Genomic DNA, 19,971 nt, shown 5'->3' with positions numbered 1-19,971 from the left:
TTATGTATCTCATGTAAGTAAATAAGAGTGGCCTGCATAGACCCGTGGTCAGGGTGGGTCATGAACCAAGGGTCACGATTCATTCAGTCTTGTTCACTCAGTTTTTAAAAGCAAACACATATAGGCAGGTATCAAAGTCAAAGTGGCTCCCGAGACGGCTGGGATAGAATAACAAGTGTGTGTTCGAGGAGAAGACCCGTGAACGTCTCTGCCACTTGCTCCGACGCACTTGGGGGCTGAGATCGAGAAGCTCGGGAGCTCTGATACTTGGATCGGTCCCTTCATCCTCACGTCTGCCCCAGGACAGAAATGAAACCTTGGCTTCCTGGGTTTTCACTTGTCTTTAAGAACCTAAGGGGCACTTGGCACTTGCCGACAACCGTAAACTAGATGGTGTTCACTTAGCACTTTTATAGTTTACAGAGTAGTGGTATACCCCAGAGCGTAGTTTGTTGTCAAAATGAATTCGGGAGATGGTCCCATTTTAAAGGTGAAGCAGTGGAAGGCTCTAGCGAGGCAAAGCGGCTCGTGCAGGACAGAGCACTGACACGTGTTGGCGTGACTGGGGACTTAGAACTGAAACTCTGTGTTATGACTCTTTGTGGGAAAGCTGACAACGTCCCACACGTCTAGGAATATTCAAAACTGTTGTATACAATGACTTAGAAGCCCCTGGAAGGAATAGAGTTTTCCAATGCCTAATTGCCACAACTGAAGTGAATTCGTAGTCATGTTCCAACCTCTGTTGGGGAAAGAGGGGGGGTTTTGCAGGATGTAATTTATGGAGTTCAACATAGATCTTTTTGCTTTGCTTTTTTTTTTTTTTCCTTTTTTTATTGAATGCCAACCTCATGACTTTCATAGATGACTTGGAATTGCAGAAAGTGAACGATTTGCTCCGGCGAACTCCGTATCTACGGCATTGGACTCCCGAAGATCTTTTCCCTTCAGCCCGGAAACACGTTTAATAGAACATCATTTTCATTTCATAACTAGAGAAACTGAGTTCAAACATTCTTGGCCCCGGACCATGCGGCCAGTTCTTCCCAAACCAAGAAGATCTGACTCTGAGATCTCCTGATTTCAGAATAGTGCCATAATCCCTGCATACCACATTCCGGCTTTTATAGAGGGGATGTCTGAGTCATTTGCTCATTCTACAAATCTGCATACTTTCACCAACACATATTCTCCACTGGTATTCACTCTCCCTGAAGTGTGCAGACATGATCCCAGCTCTCGGGGAAGATCTGGAGCAGCCCTGAGGACAGGGGTGCGTGGGGAGGAAAGTCCCCTGGTTAATGGAGCAAACTTCACCTCAGGCTCCTAGCGTGCTTTCCACATGCAAACCTCACGCAGCATCTTTTTATCACTACATTATTTGATCATACTGGTAATTAATAACTTGTAATTCACCACTGCTAACTCATTTTGACTTATTAAACACTTGGAAGGGAAAAATAAAAAGAACTGTTTTGCCATAAGGGGGAGCTTTTGAGTTCCATAAAGAGGGGGGAAGAAGAACAAAAATCTATTACATATATGTCCCAGTTCAAAACAGATCCACAAAGCAGCAAACGGTCAGACCCTTACCTGTGACTTGAACAGTATCCGAGAACCTGAATGTCTTAGGTTGAAAAAAAAAAAAAAGGCAGGTAAATGAATATGTCTCTCTCATTTTTTAATATAAAACTACAATAATTTCTAACAGCCAATAGAATATTTTTAAGAGTATCCTGGAGTAGAGACCCAGTTGTGCTGAGTGCAAGCTTCGGAGAGGCAAATGCCTTGGAAAATGCCTTTCTTCTGGTTGTTCCTGGGGATTCTGTGAGGATTTTGAAGACAACATTTGGACTAGCTGCAACCAGCAGCACTGGGGGGCTCAGGGAGGAGGGCGGGTGTGTGTGGGGGAGCGGGGGATGTTCACCATTGCATAACTTTAAGGGAATCCTGAGCCGGGGAAAAGGATTGAGAAGGTAAAAGAGAGGGAGTAAGGAGGAAGGAAAGAGGACGAGGGAGAGAAAGGGAGTGGAGAGAGGGAGAAAAAGAGAGGAAGAAGGAGGGAGGGGGGGAGAGAGACAGATGAGGGTGAGCGAGGGAGAGAGACAGCATTACAAAAAATTCAGAGAATCAAGTTTCAAGACCCTTTCTGTGCTATAGAGAGGGATGAGGTTTACTAGCAAAGTGCAAAGGAGCTCCTGAGAGAGGCGCGAGATTTTTTTTTTCCCTCTCGCTAGGAGAAAAAAAAAAATAATAATAATAATAAGGGGCGGTGGGTGGTGAAGGGGAGGGGGGACAAAAAAAAAGCAAGCAAACCAAAACAAAAACAGGAATGTGTGTTTTGAGCAGGAATGAGGAGAGCTGGAAGGACCATAAGGGGGTGTGTACAGAATTTCATTAAATTGTTACTTTAAGATTGTCTTCTAAAAAAAAAAAAAAAGAAGAAGAAGAAGAAAAAAAAAAGGAGGGGGTGGAGAAGCGGGAGCGAAGGAGGCAAACGGCGAAGTGGAGGAAGGCTGGGTAGCTCGGCCTCTCCAAACTGATTGATTAGTCATGATCCCCGCAGTTTTAACAGGGACTCATTCAATTGGGAAGGTGGAGCGCTCGGGAGCAGATTAGCATACGCTTGTTTACTCATCTTCTGAGGGCTTTTTCCCCCCTCTTTCCTTTCATTTTGTGAAGAAGGAGGGAGGGGAGGGGGGACGGGGGGGGGGAGAAGGGGGCTGTGGCTTGTGTTATAAAGGACGCAAAAAATAAATAAATTAGAGCATCTTTTGGGGGGGGAGGGAATTCAGCGGATCAGTGTCTTAGAGGAGCTTTTTTTTTTTTTTTTGGAACAGCGAGAAATCATATAAAATAAAATGAAATAAAACAAGGAGGGAGGCAACCAGCTGTTAGAGGGTGGGGGGGCGAAATAAGGCAGATAAAGGAGCGGGGAGAGAAATTAATTGCCAACCAGGAGGAGTTGGGCTGCATTTTTTTTTTCCTTCTTCAAAGGTGGGGGGAGTGGAGCACACACCTTGAGGAGGGAAGCGAGGAGGAAAAGGGGCAAAGCGAGTGCAGGGGGGCTCGGCCGGGGAAGTCGAGGCGCCGCGCTCCCAAAGCTGGCAGCTCCGGGCGGCGCTGCAGGGGCGCAGGGGGGGCGGGGGGGACCGTCGGACATGCGGCTCTGGACCTGGGTGCTGCGCCTCGGGCTGCTGAGCGCCGCGCTGGGCTGCGGGCTGGCCGAGCGCCCCCGCCGCGCCCGCAGGGACCCGCGGCCCGGCCGCCCCCCGCGCCCCGCCGGCCCGGCCACCTGCGCCACCCGGGCCGCCCGCGGCCGCCGCGCCTCCCCGCCGCCGCCGCCGCCGCCGCCGGGCGGTGCCTGGGAGGCCGTGCGCGTCCCCCGGCGGCGGCAGCAGCGGGAGGCGAGGGGCGCCGCGGAGCCGGGCCCGCCGGGCCGGGCGCTGTACTTCGGCGGGCGAGGCGAGCAGCTGCGGCTCCGCGCCGACCTCGAGCTGCCCCGGGACGCGTTCACGCTGCAAGTGTGGCTGCGAGCGGAGGGCGGCCAGAGGTCCCCGGCGGTGATCACAGGTAGGCGAGGGCGCCGCGGCGGGCCCGGGCGAGCGGGGCGGGGGGCGGGCGCCCGGGGCGAGCGCACGGCCTCGCTTTGCCGCGTCTGCCGAATGGGCGCGCGCGCGGGCTCCGCGGCTGCCCAGCCTGCCTGGAGGAGGGAAGGCGCGCGCGCGCGCGTGTGTGTGTGTGTGCGCGTGTGTGCGCGCGTGTGTGTGTGTGCGGGGGAACTCGGGGAGCGCTCCTGGCGGCCGGGCCCCTCGGGAGCCTTGTGCACGCACGCCCCGCTGGAGGGGGCCCGCCGGGGGCACGACCATGGGGGTCCCGGATCTCTTGGACTTGCTCACGGAGATGAGCAGCCCCCTCCCACCTCCCCGTTTCATGGGGGCGCGTGCACCCCGAAAGCCTCCGAGGACGGGGCTGCCGCGATCCCAACGACTTAGAAGTCCTCGAAGTGCCCGAAGTTGCTCTGCGGGCTGCGCCCCCTGCGCCCCGCCGCGCACGGGCGCGCACATCCCGGGCCGGGCCTCGGGGCTGGGGCGAGCCGGCCTCCCCGGGGCGCGCGGGGCTGCGGGGGACCCCCGGGGACGCGGGGCTCGCTCCCCACCCTCCCCGGCCGAGCCCCGCGTGAAACCGGACACTTGGTGAGGGTTGCAGACCTTGGACGAGCTCCACCAACGTCCGCCCCCTCCCCATGGAGCTGGGGCAATGCCTTTAATGCAACTGGGTGGGTGGGGGGGGGGGGGTGCGGCGCCGGAGCCGGGGAGGAAAGTTTCGCCTCCGCGGCCCGAGCCCGGGAGATTCCCTCCGTGCACAGGCAGCCTTGCCCGGTCCCAGAGCAGGGGGTTCCCCCCTGGCGCCGCCGGGAAGCCTGCGGAGGCGGTGCGCGATCCCCCCCCCGCCCCCCTGCGCTGTCTTCCCGGGGAAAGCTGCGAGCTCCGCCGCCACTTGTGCCTCTCCCTGTCTGGCTGCTTCCGCGAGCCCCATCTCGGGGCACCCAAACTCCGCTGCCCTCCCAGGATCCTGCCCCCGGAGCTCCCGGGCTCCCGGGCTCCCGCTCCCAAGCCCAGAGCGAGAGAGTGACTTTCCCCCCACATCTGACGTCACCACATGCTATTTTTTTCCCTCTCTTGTCCCCCCCACCCACCCCCCTCCATCCCCACCTCCTCCAAGAAGCAGAGGGAAAACGGGCTCTTTGGGTCTCAGCATCCAGGTCCTAGGCACCTGAAGCGGGGTACGGCCGCAGAGCCGAGGGGAAGTGCTCTTTCCACTAATCTGATGATGCTGGTGATTCAGGGCTACGGTCTGTTTACTTCTCTTTCGGAACCTGGGAGAAGCACAGAGCCTGCTGCTCAGGGAGGATGGAAAAAAAAAAAAAAGAAAGAAATGAGTAGATCTGATTCTTCCTAAGCTTTACCTGCCATGCTAGTGATTTGGAATGCTTTTCCAATGCGGAGGGGAGGGCTCAGGGTTAGATAGGTATCATCCAGGAAGAGGTAGTAAATACGTGTTTTTTAAATATATATATATATATATGCATGTATGTATGTATGTATGCAGAACACCTGGGATTCTACAGGAGCTTGCTTTATAAACGTCTATAATTCAGACAAGGAGCCTCTCTTCACACGCGTTCTCTTGAGCACTCATTCACTCTCTCACACAAAGATTGTGCAGTAAAATACTTTAATTGGATGGGGGACGTTAGGTTATTATTGCTTGTATAAAATGCCTGGCCCCATTTTATGTGTGGAAATAACATTCCTCTCAAAATGAAAAAAAAAAAGAAGAAGAAAAAGGAAAGAAAAGAAAAGGAAAGAAAAAAGAAAAGAGAAAGAAAGAAAGAAAGAAAGAAAGAAAGAAAGAAAGAAAGAAAGAAAGAAAAGGCACTGCTGTCGTGTAGCACCAGAAAGCCAGGAGCTTTTCTCCCGAGGATTCTGGTGGATTTTTTTCCCCTCCCCTAGTTGAGTCTGAGCCAGAATTGGCGGTGTGTAAACACCTGGCCCTGAGCCAGCCGAGACTCATTCTGCGTATCCTCCAACACGGTACAGGCTGTTGGACGAAAAAGAACCTGCTTCTCCTTGAATTAAAAAGCAAACAAACAGAGGTTCTTTGCAGAAGCACTTTTTCGGGCTCCCTCCTGCGTGTAAGTTCAGGCGGGGAGAGGCCCGGCCTAGGTGGGCAGCCCGGCCAGTGCCCAGCCATCCTCCCGTCCTCCCGCCTCGACCTCGGGCGCCCGGGCTGCCGCCTGACCTCCGCTGGCTCCCTCGGGCTGGGCGTCGCCACTTTCCTAGGAATCCCTGGTCCCCTATCTGGAGAGAGCTTGCATCTCTCAGCAGGGAGCGCGCTGCTATTTCAGGCAGAGGGTTGCTGCCGTGCTGTCAGGCCAGGCTGCCTTACATCACTCTTTGCTGCAGGATTCAATTGGGTTTCGTAAAGGTCTAATTTTACGGTGCTGTTAACCGGGTCTGTCGTCTGGCAGAGGCAGGCCTTGCCGCTCCTGGTAGGCGGGCTGTGCTCCCAGATCCGCCCGGGATGCTATTTCTGCCCCGGTTCAAAACTTCCCTGACACCAGTTCAGACAGGCGCTCTCGGAGAGGCAGGGGGAAGGAGGGAAGGAGCAGCGTGCTTCTGAAGCTCAGAAAACATGCCTTTTATTTTTTCCAAAAGGGAAGAAGAAGAAGAAGGAAAAAAAAATATATATATATTAATAAATAAAAAGGGAAAGGCTTATACGGGCAAAAACAAAGCCAAAGTTAGGAGGTGCTTGTGCGCAGGGCCCACCGATGATGGAGGGTCTGGAGGATCCGAGAATCCTTTAAGGCCCTGGTGGAAGGGGGTCCGCAGAGGTTACCCCCACCCCTACCCGTTCTCTCCAGACCCCGATAGGGAGACAGAGAGGGGAAGGAGGGGTGCTGCTGGGGGACACAGCGCTGGGGGCAGCGGCAGGAGCTCCGTTTTGATCTCAGGCATGCGGCCTTCCAGGCCTCACCCGCCCCCCTGCAGGGCCGCGGAGAGAACGTGTCTAGTAAACAGCATCACCTCTTCCCCCTCCCAAGCCCACCACCCAGGCACAGCCTTTGCCTTCCCCCCACAGCACGTTGGGCTCCCTTTCAAGTCCAGGGTGGGGGGCTTTCCTACACACTCCTTTGCTTTTGTCCCGTAGCAGGCAGGAGCCAGACCCCTGCCCCTCATCCCCAAAGGGCCCCCCCTCCCCAAAACCCTCCAGTCCAAAGAAAGAGAAAGGAGAAGAAAAAGAAAACAATAGACTCAATTTGCTCCATCGAGCAGAGGCCCCGAGCAGCAGTTAATCTTGTTAAAGTTTCTCCTGACGTGTTAGATAAGTGAAATGTGGACCGCACAAGTGCTGCCCTCCTCCCGCCCCATCCCTCAGTGATCCAGAATTCCTGCTCTGAAGGAGAAAGGGATTTACCTGAATCCCGTCCAGCACCTCTGCTTGCCACGGTTTTTTTTTTCCTTTTGTTCCAAATGTTGGACTGTTGAGTTCCCTGGCTATTCGGAAAAGACTGTTTCCTCCCGTCTGCCGCCCCCACTTCCTACTACCCCCCCAGGCCCCCCCCAAAAGAGTGCCTGCAATTTTCCCAGCCTCACAGGTGCCCTAACAGGGAAGGCTGGGGGGCAAGGAGTGCCATCTGTTCACACGGCTGGCCCCCACCTGTCGTCGTCACATCCAGGTCTAGAACGTCGCGGGGGTGAGGTGCCCGTTTCAGCCCTCAGTTTGCCCACTCGAGAACCTACCCACTCGAGAACCCACCTCTGCCCCTAACTGGTGGGGTGACCTCGGCCAAGCTGGTTGAGTCCTCTGGGCTTCCGCTTCATCTGCAGAGTGAGGGTAGGACTCAGGACTGGACTTGGTGTATCGGAAGTGCTCTGCAAACTTCACTCCTACTACTGGCTGTGACTTCCCGGACAGCTCGGTCTTACCCTGATGGGCCGAGGACACACCTGGAGGACAGGGAGTAGCTCTCCCTGGATGCCCCCTGAGGGGGGGCACGGTGCTAGGCGCCCACCTTGCGCCCGCACACTTCTCCCTCGGAGCCACCCTGGGACGCGGTGAAGAGGAGGGGAGTCTCAGCCGGGGGTGGGGGGACAACAGTCCACGGTCCCCCAGCCCCTCAGGGAGGCAGAGCCCACGTGTGAACTTGAGTTCTAAGTGCCCGTATCCCCTTTAGCGGCCTTCCTGGGGCGAGAAGAGAGGTTCACATTTCCTTCCTTATGCCTAAGGCGGGATGTTCCCCATCCCTTCTGCATTGCTGGGTGCTGACCAGGCACCTAAGAGGATAGAGAGCGGGTCTGAGTCTCACTCGGGGCCCTGGATTGGACTTGGCGGGTCTGTCTTTCCTTTCCTGCCGGATTAGGCAGACGGGGCTTGGAATCACAGTTGCCGATCCCGTGCCGTGAGATTTGAGATCAATGTCATTTTTCATCTCCTCCTGTCCTTTGGTTTCCTCATCTGCAAAATGGGCATAGTGATCCCGGGATATTGCAGGGAAGTAAACATGCAGAAAGTACCTGGCAGGGTGTCAGCTCCTCTTAGGGACTCAGTCAACGGGAACGGGATCCAGTAAGTAACAACATTCCCTTTTCACTTTTCCAGTTGGCTAACCTGGCTCCCAGGAAGTCGGCCTGTTGGCGCTGGGAGGACATCGCCTCTTGAGTTATTGGGGGAGTAGACCATGTATGTCAGGGGACAGTTAGACGCCCCCCCCCCCAACTCTCTCCCCTTGCACTTTCATTTCCTCTTCTTTGACCTACTTGGATGACCCCTCGGTGGTGAGAGCCAGAGGAAGTCTAGAGCCACTGGACCAATGAATGAGCAAACCGGTTAGCACCGAAGAGAGTGTGCACCCTCAGGAGCAAAAGGCAGACGGTGGTCACAGTGGGGTCCGGGTCACAGATCTACTGTCACATGCCTCTTGCTCCTCCCCCGGGTTCCTTCCACTTCCCCTTTTCCCCAAGCAGCCATTCACATGGACGGCCCGGGTGCTGGAGGGGGCATCACCCTGGCTCCTCGCCACAGAGGAGAGCAAACTTGAGGCCGGCTCAGAGGTGTGGAGCTCAGGAACGTGGGCCTTGCAGTGTCGGCCCAGGCAGGGACTGGGGCAGACAGCTCGTTGTGCAGTGGGGAAGCTGAGGACCAGGGTCATACAGGGGCTAAGAATTAAAGTATATTCACAAACTGTGCCCTCTCCGAGGGGCCTGGGAGGCCGTACTGTCCGGGAGTTCACAACCCTGGCCGCGCCTGGAATTACCAGCCTTTAAAACATCCCGATGCCCAGGCTGCTTCCCGGGGATGCTCATGTCACGGGTCAGGGCTTGGCCTGGGCGCTGGGGTATTTCAAAGCCTCCTCGGATGGCATGGAAGGACCACCAGTGGGGCGAATCCCCGATCCAGTTTAAGGTCTCCTTGCTCCGCAGGCGGAGAAACTGAGGCTCAAAGGGGAAGTAGTTCTGCCCACTAACTGGACTGGTTAGTGGCTAAGACTTGAGAGACTTGTACCTGTCTCCATTCTGAGTTCCCAAACACCAGAAAGGACCCTTCCTTCACTCTCGGTTCCCCTGCTGCCCCCAACCCCCTGGGTGCCATGGCCCTGCCATTCCATTTTTCCCAGAGCCACGTCTGTGTGTGAAACTACCCTCTCTCCAGCGGGTGTCACCTCTCAAGTGCTGACACTCCTGTAAGCAGGTAACACTGAGTCTTAGGCTTTTGATTTTACATGAATCTCTCCAAGGGGTGGGGAGGGGAGCCTCCCCGAGAAGGAAGGGAAGCTGAGGCAGCCTCCACTTTGCACTGGGCCAGTTCTAACGGAAGGGGTATGTTCCCGTTATTTCAGAGCCCCCTCATTGAGACCACTCCCCATGTGAGACCCCCTCATTGGAGACCCCTACAGCTGCAGGCTGTAGCTGTCTCAGAGGAGGAGAAGGGAAGATGCCCAAGTGCCCTGGGTAGGAGGACCTCGTCCACAGCCAGCTCGCACCCTGTCTCCCTAAGGCTCAGGGATCCAGCAAGTGCCCCCCCACCCCCTTGCCCCAGCTGCTCTGCTTCCCTCAACGTCCCCTTCTCTTTCTTCTTGCTGCACAAAGGCCCCACTTCATGCCTTGATGCACTTACTGGAAATACTTAACTGAGGACTGACCTGTGGATCTTGGCCCCTTGGCTCCTTATGAAGACCTGAAACTGGGCCTCAGGAGCTCTGAGTTCAAGTACTGACTTGGCCTCCCCTGAGCTGTGGGACCCGGAGCCCCCAGCTCAACCACCGGGGCGTCAGGGGACAGGATTCCAGGTGTGGTTACATTCCCCATCCCCACAGGTTGTCACAGGAACCCGGTGAGACAATGGTAGCAGAAGCTCTTGGCCAAGATTAGGACCCGTCCACATGTCAGCAAGAGGAAGGGGCGGTAGGCTGGGAGGTGAGAGATGTGAGGAATTTGTGTGATCAAGGTCATTCCTGGGAAGGCGCCTTCATTATCATTATTCACATTGCAAATGATAAATAGTGATCAAGTTAGCAAATCTTTTCATGCCTGTGACCTCACTGGAGCCCTTTGATGTTGGGACTTCACAGGTCTCCAGAATCCTACCGCTTAGGTGCTGCGTGACCTTGACAACTGCTTGCTGGGCCTTAGTGTTCTCAGGGTGCACAGGGAGGCTCCGGGGTGGAAGAGGGGCTTTTAGACTGCGCTCCGCAGTCTTAGGGGTCCCCTGGGGAGATGCTGGAGGGCAGGTTTCTGCCTCCCCCCACTTCCCTTCACCTAATTCTGTATAAACTGTGCACTTGTGCAAGATTCCGTTTGAAGACAGGGAACAGTCTGAACGGACAGGAGATGCCATTGAGGACTTATTGTGAATTCCGTTCATGTTATTATGTATATTTAAAGCCCCTAATCTGTTAGAACTGCCTATCGAAGTATTTATGGGTTAGAGTCCATTATATCTGTTTTATTTGTTTAAAATGCTCCAGAATGACAGGACCAATAAAGGTACGGTCGGTGTGGAAGATGAAGGAGGATCAGCAGACTGATAACAACTGTTGAGAACAGGCGATAGAAACGATGGGCTTCAATGCCCGTTTTGTCTGTCCCTCCATGTGTGGCTAAGGAGTTCCATAATAAAAAGTCAAAAATAAATTAAGAGTTTGAGCACCATAGGAGGAGTCGAAGGCTCAGATCCCTGCATGTTCTGTGAGCCAGCAGGTGTTCCAGTACCACGGTGCCAGCTTGGGGAGGGAGGGTCAGGGACCGTCCCAAGGTCACACAGCAGTCAAATGAAAGTCGGGGTGCAGTCCAGCCTTCAGACACTAGGAGCTCCCTCTGCCCTCCCCTCTGCACTCTCACAAAACTCAGGTGACTGACCATCCTGGAAGAGCTCAAGGGGAGGCTTCTGAGGCGTGTGTAGGAGGGTGGCGGTGGAACCCTGCTGGGAAGCAAGAAGCTTTTAAGTGAGGCTATTCTTGGCCATATAGAACCGTCTCACACACTGTGAGGCATTTAGCATCTTTGATACCATGCATAAGAATCCCCCAGGATCTGCTAGTTGCTGTGACAATCCAAAGCATATTATGGCAACACACACACACACACACAGAGTTCCACGTATTCCTATTACTCACTTGTCTGGCTCCTCATTTCTCTCCATCTCCAATTGTCCTGGGAACCATCTAGAAACTCCTTGAGCTCTGAGGGAGTGACCTTCATGGGTCTAATCCCAGGAGAAGTGGACACTATGAGGAAACACGGGAAAGGAGCGTAGGCTTCTCGGGGACTATTTTGTAGTGGTTGATCTTAGGACGCAAGGGTCCGATGGCCTGAGTTTGATTTCGTGACTCTCCCACCTGCCAGCTGCGTGACCTTGGCCAAGTTACTTAATATCTCCAAGCTTCACTTTTCCCATCTGTAAAATGCGGATAACGCTGGCTCCTACTTCATGGGGTTGTTTTGAAGATTAACTGGGCCTCCATGTGGAAAATGCTTAGTAATGGAATCTAGATCATGGGTAAGCACAGTAAACGTTAACTCATGTTGGTGTTATGTGTGACCGACCCTTGCCACCTTGCCACACGTTAATTCTAATTCTCTCAATAGCTGAGAATTGGACAGGTTTATCTCCTTGGGCAGAGCCACGGATTGCCTATCCCTTCCTTGCCACTCGGGAAAGATACATCACTCTCAACATAAAACAAAGGGTAAAGGGAAAGGCAAACATAGAAACACTTTATTGTTTCATGTGTCCTCATAGTGGAGATGCTAAGGAATCCAGATGAGAACAAGGGACACAGTAAAAAATTGTCCATCTCCTTTCTGGGCATCAGGAGGCAGTTACTGACTTCTTGCGATGTGCCAGGTACCGTTTGGGGCCTGAAGACAGAGCACTGAGCATAAGAGGAAAATATCCCTACCCTCAAGAAGTCTGTGTTTTCAGGGATGGGGTAAGGAGATGGACACAGAGTATACATGAGAGAGTGACTGTATCACACATGTATGTGTTCATAAAGAAAAAATAGAGAAAGAAGTAAAGGGCACTTCGTAGGGGTGGGGCTGCAGGAGGAGTGAGATTTAGTTGGGTGGTCAGGGGAGACGGTAATGAGAAGCGGCACTGGGGAAGAGCCTTAGGAGAAGACCCGAGGCTACCTACAAAAGACTGTGGGATATTGGAGAAGGAAGAGCAGTGGACCAGGAGCTAGGAGATGTCAGTTCTAGACCAGTCAAGTCATTACCTCACTCTGTGACTCTAGACCAGTCATGTTCCCTCTTGGGGGCCAATTTTCCTCATCTGTAAAGTTGGACTAGGGACGAATCTATCCTTGCCCTAGGGACCCTCCATGCAGAGGTCCCCCTAGGATTCCATAATCGTAATCAGGTCAGACCTAGGGCAAAACCGTCACCTTGGCCATGGTTGCAGTTTTCTTCCTGGTTTGGGTGCATTTTCCTCCACTAGGTGGTGTCTGTCCCTCTCGAGGGCCCCGTGGCCGCACACTTTCTGCTTCCTCGCCCCCGGCAGCACTCCTTCTTGAAAAGTGACCTGGTATTCCTTCTTGCTGAGGCTTCATTGACTGACGACACCTTAGAACGTTGCTCTTCCATAGACCTATGTACTTTCACGCCTCCCCGGAAAGCTTTATATCAAAAAGCAAAGTATTAATGGGTAGAATTTTTGTCAAAGAGTGACTGAAGACATTATTTAGGTAATATTGGTACTTCCCAAGAGCTGGAAGCCATCTCGGTCATTTTGCTCATCATCACTGCCACAGATACTCCAAAAAACTCAACGGAGTGACCTTTCCGGTGGTCACTTACTTGGCTCATAGCTAAAATACTCACATTTCACAATTCCTTACTATACAAGGGCGCTTTCAGGCAAGTTCCTGGGCATCACGGTAGGCCGCTGACCTTTTAGTCTCACTTATCATGTTAATCAGATTACTACATGAAGTAAAATACTAAAACTCTGTAGTCTGTGACGATCCGTTAGCCTGTTTTCCTTCTGCAAATCCTCAGCACTGTCTTCAATGAAGTTCCTCGTGCTCCTTCTCGTCCTCCTCCTTCCTCTCTCTCTTTCTGTTCCTCACACCTAACATACTTTCTGTGGCCACTTAGATTTTCCTTCAAACAAAGAAAAGAACATTTGTTTTTCCATATTATTTGCCACAGACCCAGGGTCCATAAAACCTGGAAGAGTAGGGGAGGTGACCCTTTTTCAATTTTAGAGAAACTAGGTTCTCTAAACCAGGCTCTAGTTCATTTGGAGGAAGTGGAGACAGAGAGTCTAGAAGGTGGGAGGCCACAGCTTGGCATCCATGGATGTGATTGTGGGGAGCATGTCCAGCCTTGTGCCTTCAGGAAGCTCATGGTCTAACCTGGACCTGTCCCCTTTGTAGTCAAGAAGTTACACCTTTATCTGCCCCATTCCATCCTTTCTTAACCCCTGTTGCCCAATAAACGTGAAATTGCTTTTCCATCTCTTCACTTTTAATCTGCATGTGCCTTTAGGTCTGAAATGAGCCTCTTGTAGGTGAATGATTCAAATTCTCAGCAGCATTCTAGTATCCGTTTGCCCCTTCTTTACTAATAATAGAGTCCCAATTTTGTTCAAGGTAGTAGTTCCCTAAATATTTAAATCCTCCATTTCCCAATGTGGCTGGGCAGGATCAGACCACACGTGTTTCTAGAGAAGGGGCTGTTTCCCCCAATGATGTTGTAGATCTTTCAGCTACAAAGGTTGGAAAAAAAATGGAAAAACAGTCCAGTCAGGTACAAGATTGCCTTGTTCTAAGATATACAAAGTACCCGAGCAGAAAACCTAAGAAATGAATCCAGACTGTACTGTTCTGTGAACTAACGATTCACATAGTAAGTCCCAAGAACCAAGATATGTGAGTCAGAAGGATTCATCAAAACCATTATTTTCAAAGATAAGAAACTGAAGGTTGCTGGGGGAAAGACTCCAAATCAGTGAGCAAGCTGGGTAAAGTCCTCTGTCCTCTGAGTCTTTCCAGGCCTCTGTCGGCTTGTCCCCCGACGTTGCATCCTTTCACATTGAGCAAATCACCATCTCTCCGCTGATGAGCATCATTTGTCTACAGGCTCTGCTGGACTCCAGACTCATGGATCCACTGGAAATGTTAACACGCACTTCAAATGCAACATGTCCAAAGCTGAATCATCATTTCTCCAAAATTCCTTGTGTTCTCATTCGGTGTCACCCACTCTAGGTAGATCACCCACCATACTTGGTCATCCATTTCCATCTGTCCTGCCTCCTTAACATTTTTATAGCCAGTCTTCCCTCTTCTTGGCTTAGGCCCTCTGGGCCTCTTGCTTTGACTGTTTCCCTAGGATTGTAATACCCACCTCTCTCAGCCTTGGCCCCGAACTGCACCCCTTCATTTTTTCCTCCAACATCCAATAGCCAATTTTTCCCAAAACGTAAATTTGACTCTTTTCTTTAACCTCTAGCTCTAGGCCCTTCAATAGCATTGGCATTATCTGCAGTTCCCCTTAGATACCCTAGACTTTTTTGTGACATCATTGTCTTTAGTTGCTGTGTTTCTATATACCCCTGCACCATTTTGCAGAACACGTTAGCTTCCACGGGATTCCGCTCAGCGTTCCCTCCTTCCGGGACACCCTCCCTGACTGTCCCCCACCTCTCTTATCCATCTGTCTCCATTATACCCTCTGTACACATATACCAAAACACCTGGAATTCTTTATCACATTTAATTGTGTGCATATTTGGGGTCATCTCAACTTCTCCACTGCCTAGCACAGCCTCTGGCTTATAAAGGTGCTGTGTACATTTCTGTTTAATGAATACATGACTGGATAGCAAAACCAGCTACATGTCTAATGATTCTGAGAGAAAGAGCTCAGGAACCTCAGGCATGTTGCATTACGTAACCAAAGCACATGACCTAACCCGTGCGTCACACTCAAAAACATTACACAGTGGTTAATTCCATTTCCCCTTGAGCGAAGAAGTCAGAAGGGAAAAGAAATCTGGCCTTCCAAAACAGAGGGGGGAGGGGGCAGTGCATTTAAATGCCTCCTCAACTCACATTTCGTCCTCTCTAATCCAAGCCACATTTTAGCCTTGGTCTTCCCCTCTCAGCCCCTCGCCTGTTTGCAAAGCATTTGTTTTGTGTGTGCACTACAGCACATAATCCCAAGCTTTGCTCTCCTCTCAGATTTCCCCCTCTCCCCCTTATCAGGTTCTTACTGGGCCTCGAGTGTCCTGGAAGTCATATCTGTTGCCTGGGTTTTCATCCATTTCCCTCCTTCCTGATGGGGGGGAGGGGGGCTTTCCATCTGCTTCCCCTTGATCTTGTGAGACCTTGTGGTGACCTCAGGATCTGGAATCCTCTATCCGCTGTTTATATACCCTTGGGAGAAAGTACGTATTCTCAGCAGTAATAACAGTAATAAAAGCAGCTAGCTTATAATGAGCACTTACTATGTGCTGGCACTGTGCAGAGTGCTACACTTTGAACCCTCTGAATTAGGTTTAGAAAGTTACATGACTTGCTGAAGACCCCACAGCTAAATGGTGGTGGGACTAGGGTTCAAACTCAGGCCAGTTTAATTTTGTCTTTATCCACAGACTTAGAGCATGGCTTGGAACACAGTAGTTGTCCAGTAGAAGTTCCATAGAGGATACATACATGCAAGGATAAATGGGTGGATGAAGGGAGGAAGGGACGGGGAATGGTGCCCCCGGTGACTGACGCAAACATTTCGAGATCAATAGTAGAATGAAGAGGGAAGGGATGGGGATGGAAGAAGAATCTGAATGAACATGATAAGATTTCAAAGACAGTGGTGTTGAGGCAGAGGTTAATTCCGTTTCCCTTTTCTGAGCTGAGTCTGGGATGTATGTAGGTGACGGTGCTGTGTGAACTATGGGCTTCAGAGTAGAAGAATGACCCTGGAGTGGCAAGACTGAGTTTGTGGTGTGTTCTCACTGGAGCCGATTAAGCCCCCGTAGAGTCAGTAGTAAGCTCTCAGGATGACTCCTGTACGGAACAGCCCCACTGGGCTGATTAGATACGATCCACTAAAAACAAACAAGTACCATATCTGGTTCACCCTTTCCCAATGACGTTTATGCTCTGCTTTATCAGACAAATATGCTCATTATACAGTTGGAGAAACTGAGGTCCAGGCAAGTTAACTTGTTAAATTAAGCCGAGTTGACTAATGTTAAGCAGCAAGTTAGCAGCAAAATCAAAAGTAGAACTCAGATCTCTTGACTTCCAAATCAGTGCTCATTCCGTTGAGTCACTTTGCTTTCCTTTGTGGGAACGATGGGGGTGAGGGTGATGCCAGTTACTTCTGTGAGTTCACATTAGTGACTTAGCAGGAAATATATCGCTGTTTGGTAACTTTTCTTAAGCGCTTCTTATGTGCCAGGCTCTATCCTAGGCATTCTGTGAGGTTCAGTAGGAAATGACAATTTATTAGAAGTCAACCGACTTCCTTGTTTCCTTCCTTCCTTCCGTCCACCCACCCTCCCACTTACCTACCCACCCGTCCATCCATCCATCCATCCATCACCCACCCACCCTTCCACCCATCCACCCACTTAATGGATGTTTATCGAGCACCCTTTAGTCTCTGTGCATTGTATGTTGAACCAAGGGTGGCGGAGGGGACTAAAATGAAGTACAGGGCACAGTTCCATCCCTTGAGGAGCTCCCAGCCCTAGCAGCGGAAGCAGACTGGTAAACAGATACATGACATCATGGTAACTGCTATAACGAAGCAATTAATAGAGTCCTGGGGAAGCGCAGAGGCAGAAACACTGTGTTCTCGAACACCCATGTTTATTACAGGGCTAGAAAGTGTTCTGAGCTTTCAGGGGCATAAGAGGCCCCTTCCACCTGGGAGGGGTTGGGAACTTTCTCATGAAGTAGGTGGCATGTGTCTGTATGTGGAGGGCATGCTTTGCCTTGCATGTGGATAGATCACTCATGCCATTTTGAATGTAGAGCCATAAATCAAATTAGAACAATAAACACTTTTTGATTCATGTCTCAGCTGAGGACACTGGCCCAGAGTAGCTTTTAGGAGCATGACACTAGGAAATGATTAGACAATTCCATCCATCACCATCCGAATCAAGTCCAGCAGCCCCTTATATCCGCCCCTCATCGCATTTATCACTCTGTTGTGTTTGCCTCCGTATGTGCCTGCCTCTCCCCACTTGTCTCCAAGCTCCTTGGGGGCAGAGACCATTTCTGTCTTCATTTCTGTTATTCCTGGCTTTAGCACAGTACCAGCCCTGCCCATTGGTGTTCAAAAAATGGGGTTAAATGAATTTGAGGTGGCTCTAAATAAGAGAGAAGATGAGAGGTGCTCTGAAGGAAAGGTGCTTTGAGGAATGACATCATGGGCCCTAGTAAGAGCCAAGCGGTGAACACAAACATGTTCTGAAGGACCCTAGCTGTTAGATGTTTCCTCCTCTCTCTGAGCTGACCAGCTGCCTGTGTGTGTTCTTGCCACCCTTCCCTATCACACCCCTTTCTGTCTGCTGACCCAGAGTACCATTCTGTAAGCTTTAAGTACTTTTCCCCCATGGTTTTCTGCTAGCTTCTCCAGTCCCATCCCTGGAGAGAGCTGAGAAGAGCCAGGTGTAATTGTGTGGGAGGTGCCCATGCTCCTCCTGCAACTCTCACCTGTGTCTTGGAGACCTCCCAGAAGAGAGGGGAGCAGGATGATGGCAGGAATCATGCCTGCTGTGCTCAGGGCACCTTCCCAGGGCCTGGGACATGGCAGCAGTTCAATAAATATTTGTGGGGGGACTTCCGAATGAGTAAATGATGTAAATTTACGACACACCTAGGCCAGTGTCCTCAGGTCAGAGAAGAAGAATCAGATGTCCCGAGGAGACTAAGAAATTATCCCAAGTTACGTCCTAGATTAGAGCAGAGGAACACTAGAGCCCAATTATCCTGACCATTCCTTCTGTCCTGTCGTGTTGTGCTGGGGTTTGAGTTCAGCCCTCCTGAACTTGGTCACACAGGTTTCCTATCATCGTATCCTGCAGTGGGATAGGACCCAAACTATCCTTTTACGCTGAGAGGTCTAAAGTCCACAATGGGGGAGAGATTTGCCCAGGGTCCCACAGTTTTGGTAGTGGTAACACCAAAGCTTCCAGAAAACCTCTGTGTATCTATCTCCACATAGCCAACAAACATATAGTAGGGGCCTGACACTTAGAGATGCAGCAGTGAGTGAGCAAGATAGAGCAGGTCTGTGCCCTCATGGACTTTATTTTCTTCTGGGAAGAGAAGGACAGTAAATGAGTCAACGGTTGTAAGGTCTCGTATATTAACAATGATGAGTGATAAAAGTGGATCATTAGAGAACACTGGAGTAGAGGGACTTCGGTTTGGGTGGTCAGGCTGAGGTCTGCATGACAGATGAGAAGGAATAAGCCATGTGAAAAGATAAGTGAAGAGAGTTCCAGAGAGAGAGGGAGGGCACAGCTAGCACACAGATCACGAGGCAGGGAGAATCGAGGATGCTGAGGGAGCAGGTGTGCAAGCCACGCAGCTGTGGGTGTCCTCGGCTGAAGACCTTGCAGGTCCTGAAATCTGGATTTTAATCCAGATGAACTAGGAAGTTACAGGATCCAGTGGTCACTCTGACCTTGAAGTGGAGAATAAATGACGTTGAGGCCAAGAGTAGAATCTCGATCATACCACGATCGAGGTGTCCGTTGATTATCAATGATATTATTTTAGTGATGACTAGTATTTTGGTTAACATCACTATTCATTTCCTTACTAATACCATTACCAATTAAAATACCTGAATAGCACTGGTATTTGAGATCAACAGAGAATCAGGGTTTTCTTGCACCCTCTGGGAGGACTTGGACAGATTTTGAACCCTGAGACATTTTCCATAAAAATTTGACGGTGTGCACTTTTTTTTTCTGGGGGAGAGGTTGCCATCGGTTTCTTAGAGGGGTCTATGGCCCCCAAATGATGACCTAAATGCCTAAAGGCAGGAGGTACATGAGGTCATTTCCTGAAACCTGTACCCAGCTCTAAAATCTGAACACGCTAGGAGATCTGAGAAAATGAGAATGTTGATGTTGAGTTGTCATATCAGACTGAGGAATTGCACTTTCCTTCATCTGTACCCTTGCTGGAGTAAATAGAATTTAGGGCTTCTTTCCCTCTGAGGAGAAGTTAGTTTATTCCTTAGAAATATAATCTACAACTTTGTTTATTCAAACTCTGGTCTGAGTTTCTCTGAGTTTTAAAATAGGCAAGTTCACTTCAAATGTAGCCTGAGGTGGTCCTGACCATAATTATCCACTATGGGCTTTACCCACGAATCTATGAATCCAAATATCCATCCATGCATCCATTTATCCATCCGACCGAGCAACCACCCACCCACCTCCCTTCTTCCCATCTATCCTTCCATCCTTCCATCTCCCTACCCTTCCATCAGTCCGTACCCTCACCCAACTACCCTTCCATCTGTGTCACCTTCCATTTTCCAGGCTGTGTGCTAAGGCTGGGGCAAGAGTTAGAAGGCTCTGATTCTTGTTTTTATGCCACTCTGAGTCCTTGAAAAAAAAAATCCCTTGAGATACCTCCACTGAGTCCTTTGCTTCTACTAGACTACAATTTGAAAACCCCACTTTAGAAGTTGAAAACTACTTTGAAAAAATTCAGCTGCTGTGCTTGCATAGTTATGTAATTATAAGTATTCCCAGTAGTGCTCTGAATCTGAGTCTAGACTACTGGAGGCTCCTTTATCAACGCTAATATTTTAGATCAATAACAGCTTCCACCCGTAGGTCAGCAGGTGGTGGAAAACCGATAGAGAATGTGAAATAGTGGCAGGGATCTTTGAGAAAGGGCAGGCTTCATAAGGGGAACAG

The 19,971-nt window shown here is 50.9% G+C and overlaps 1 protein-coding gene across 1 annotated transcript in view; it reads left to right on the top strand.

Moving 5' to 3' along the window:
* The first annotated feature begins 2,874 nt into the window (after nucleotides 1-2,874).
* Nucleotides 2,875-19,971, top strand: part of PAPPA (pappalysin 1) — a 239,219-nt gene continuing 222,122 nt past the window's right edge. The window contains exon 1 of the mRNA XM_041763676.1: nucleotides 2,875-3,573. Within this exon, the coding sequence (XP_041619610.1) occupies nucleotides 3,162-3,573 (412 nt within the window). The 5' untranslated portion in view covers nucleotides 2,875-3,161. The remainder of the gene's footprint in view (nucleotides 3,574-19,971) is intronic.

Source organism: Vulpes lagopus, chromosome 7 (genome assembly GCF_018345385.1).
Source record: "Vulpes lagopus strain Blue_001 chromosome 7, ASM1834538v1, whole genome shotgun sequence".
Classification (NCBI taxonomy): domain Eukaryota; kingdom Metazoa; phylum Chordata; class Mammalia; order Carnivora; family Canidae; genus Vulpes; species Vulpes lagopus.
Note: the sequence above shows the minus strand (reverse complement) of the source record. Positions and strands in the feature narration are given on the sequence as shown.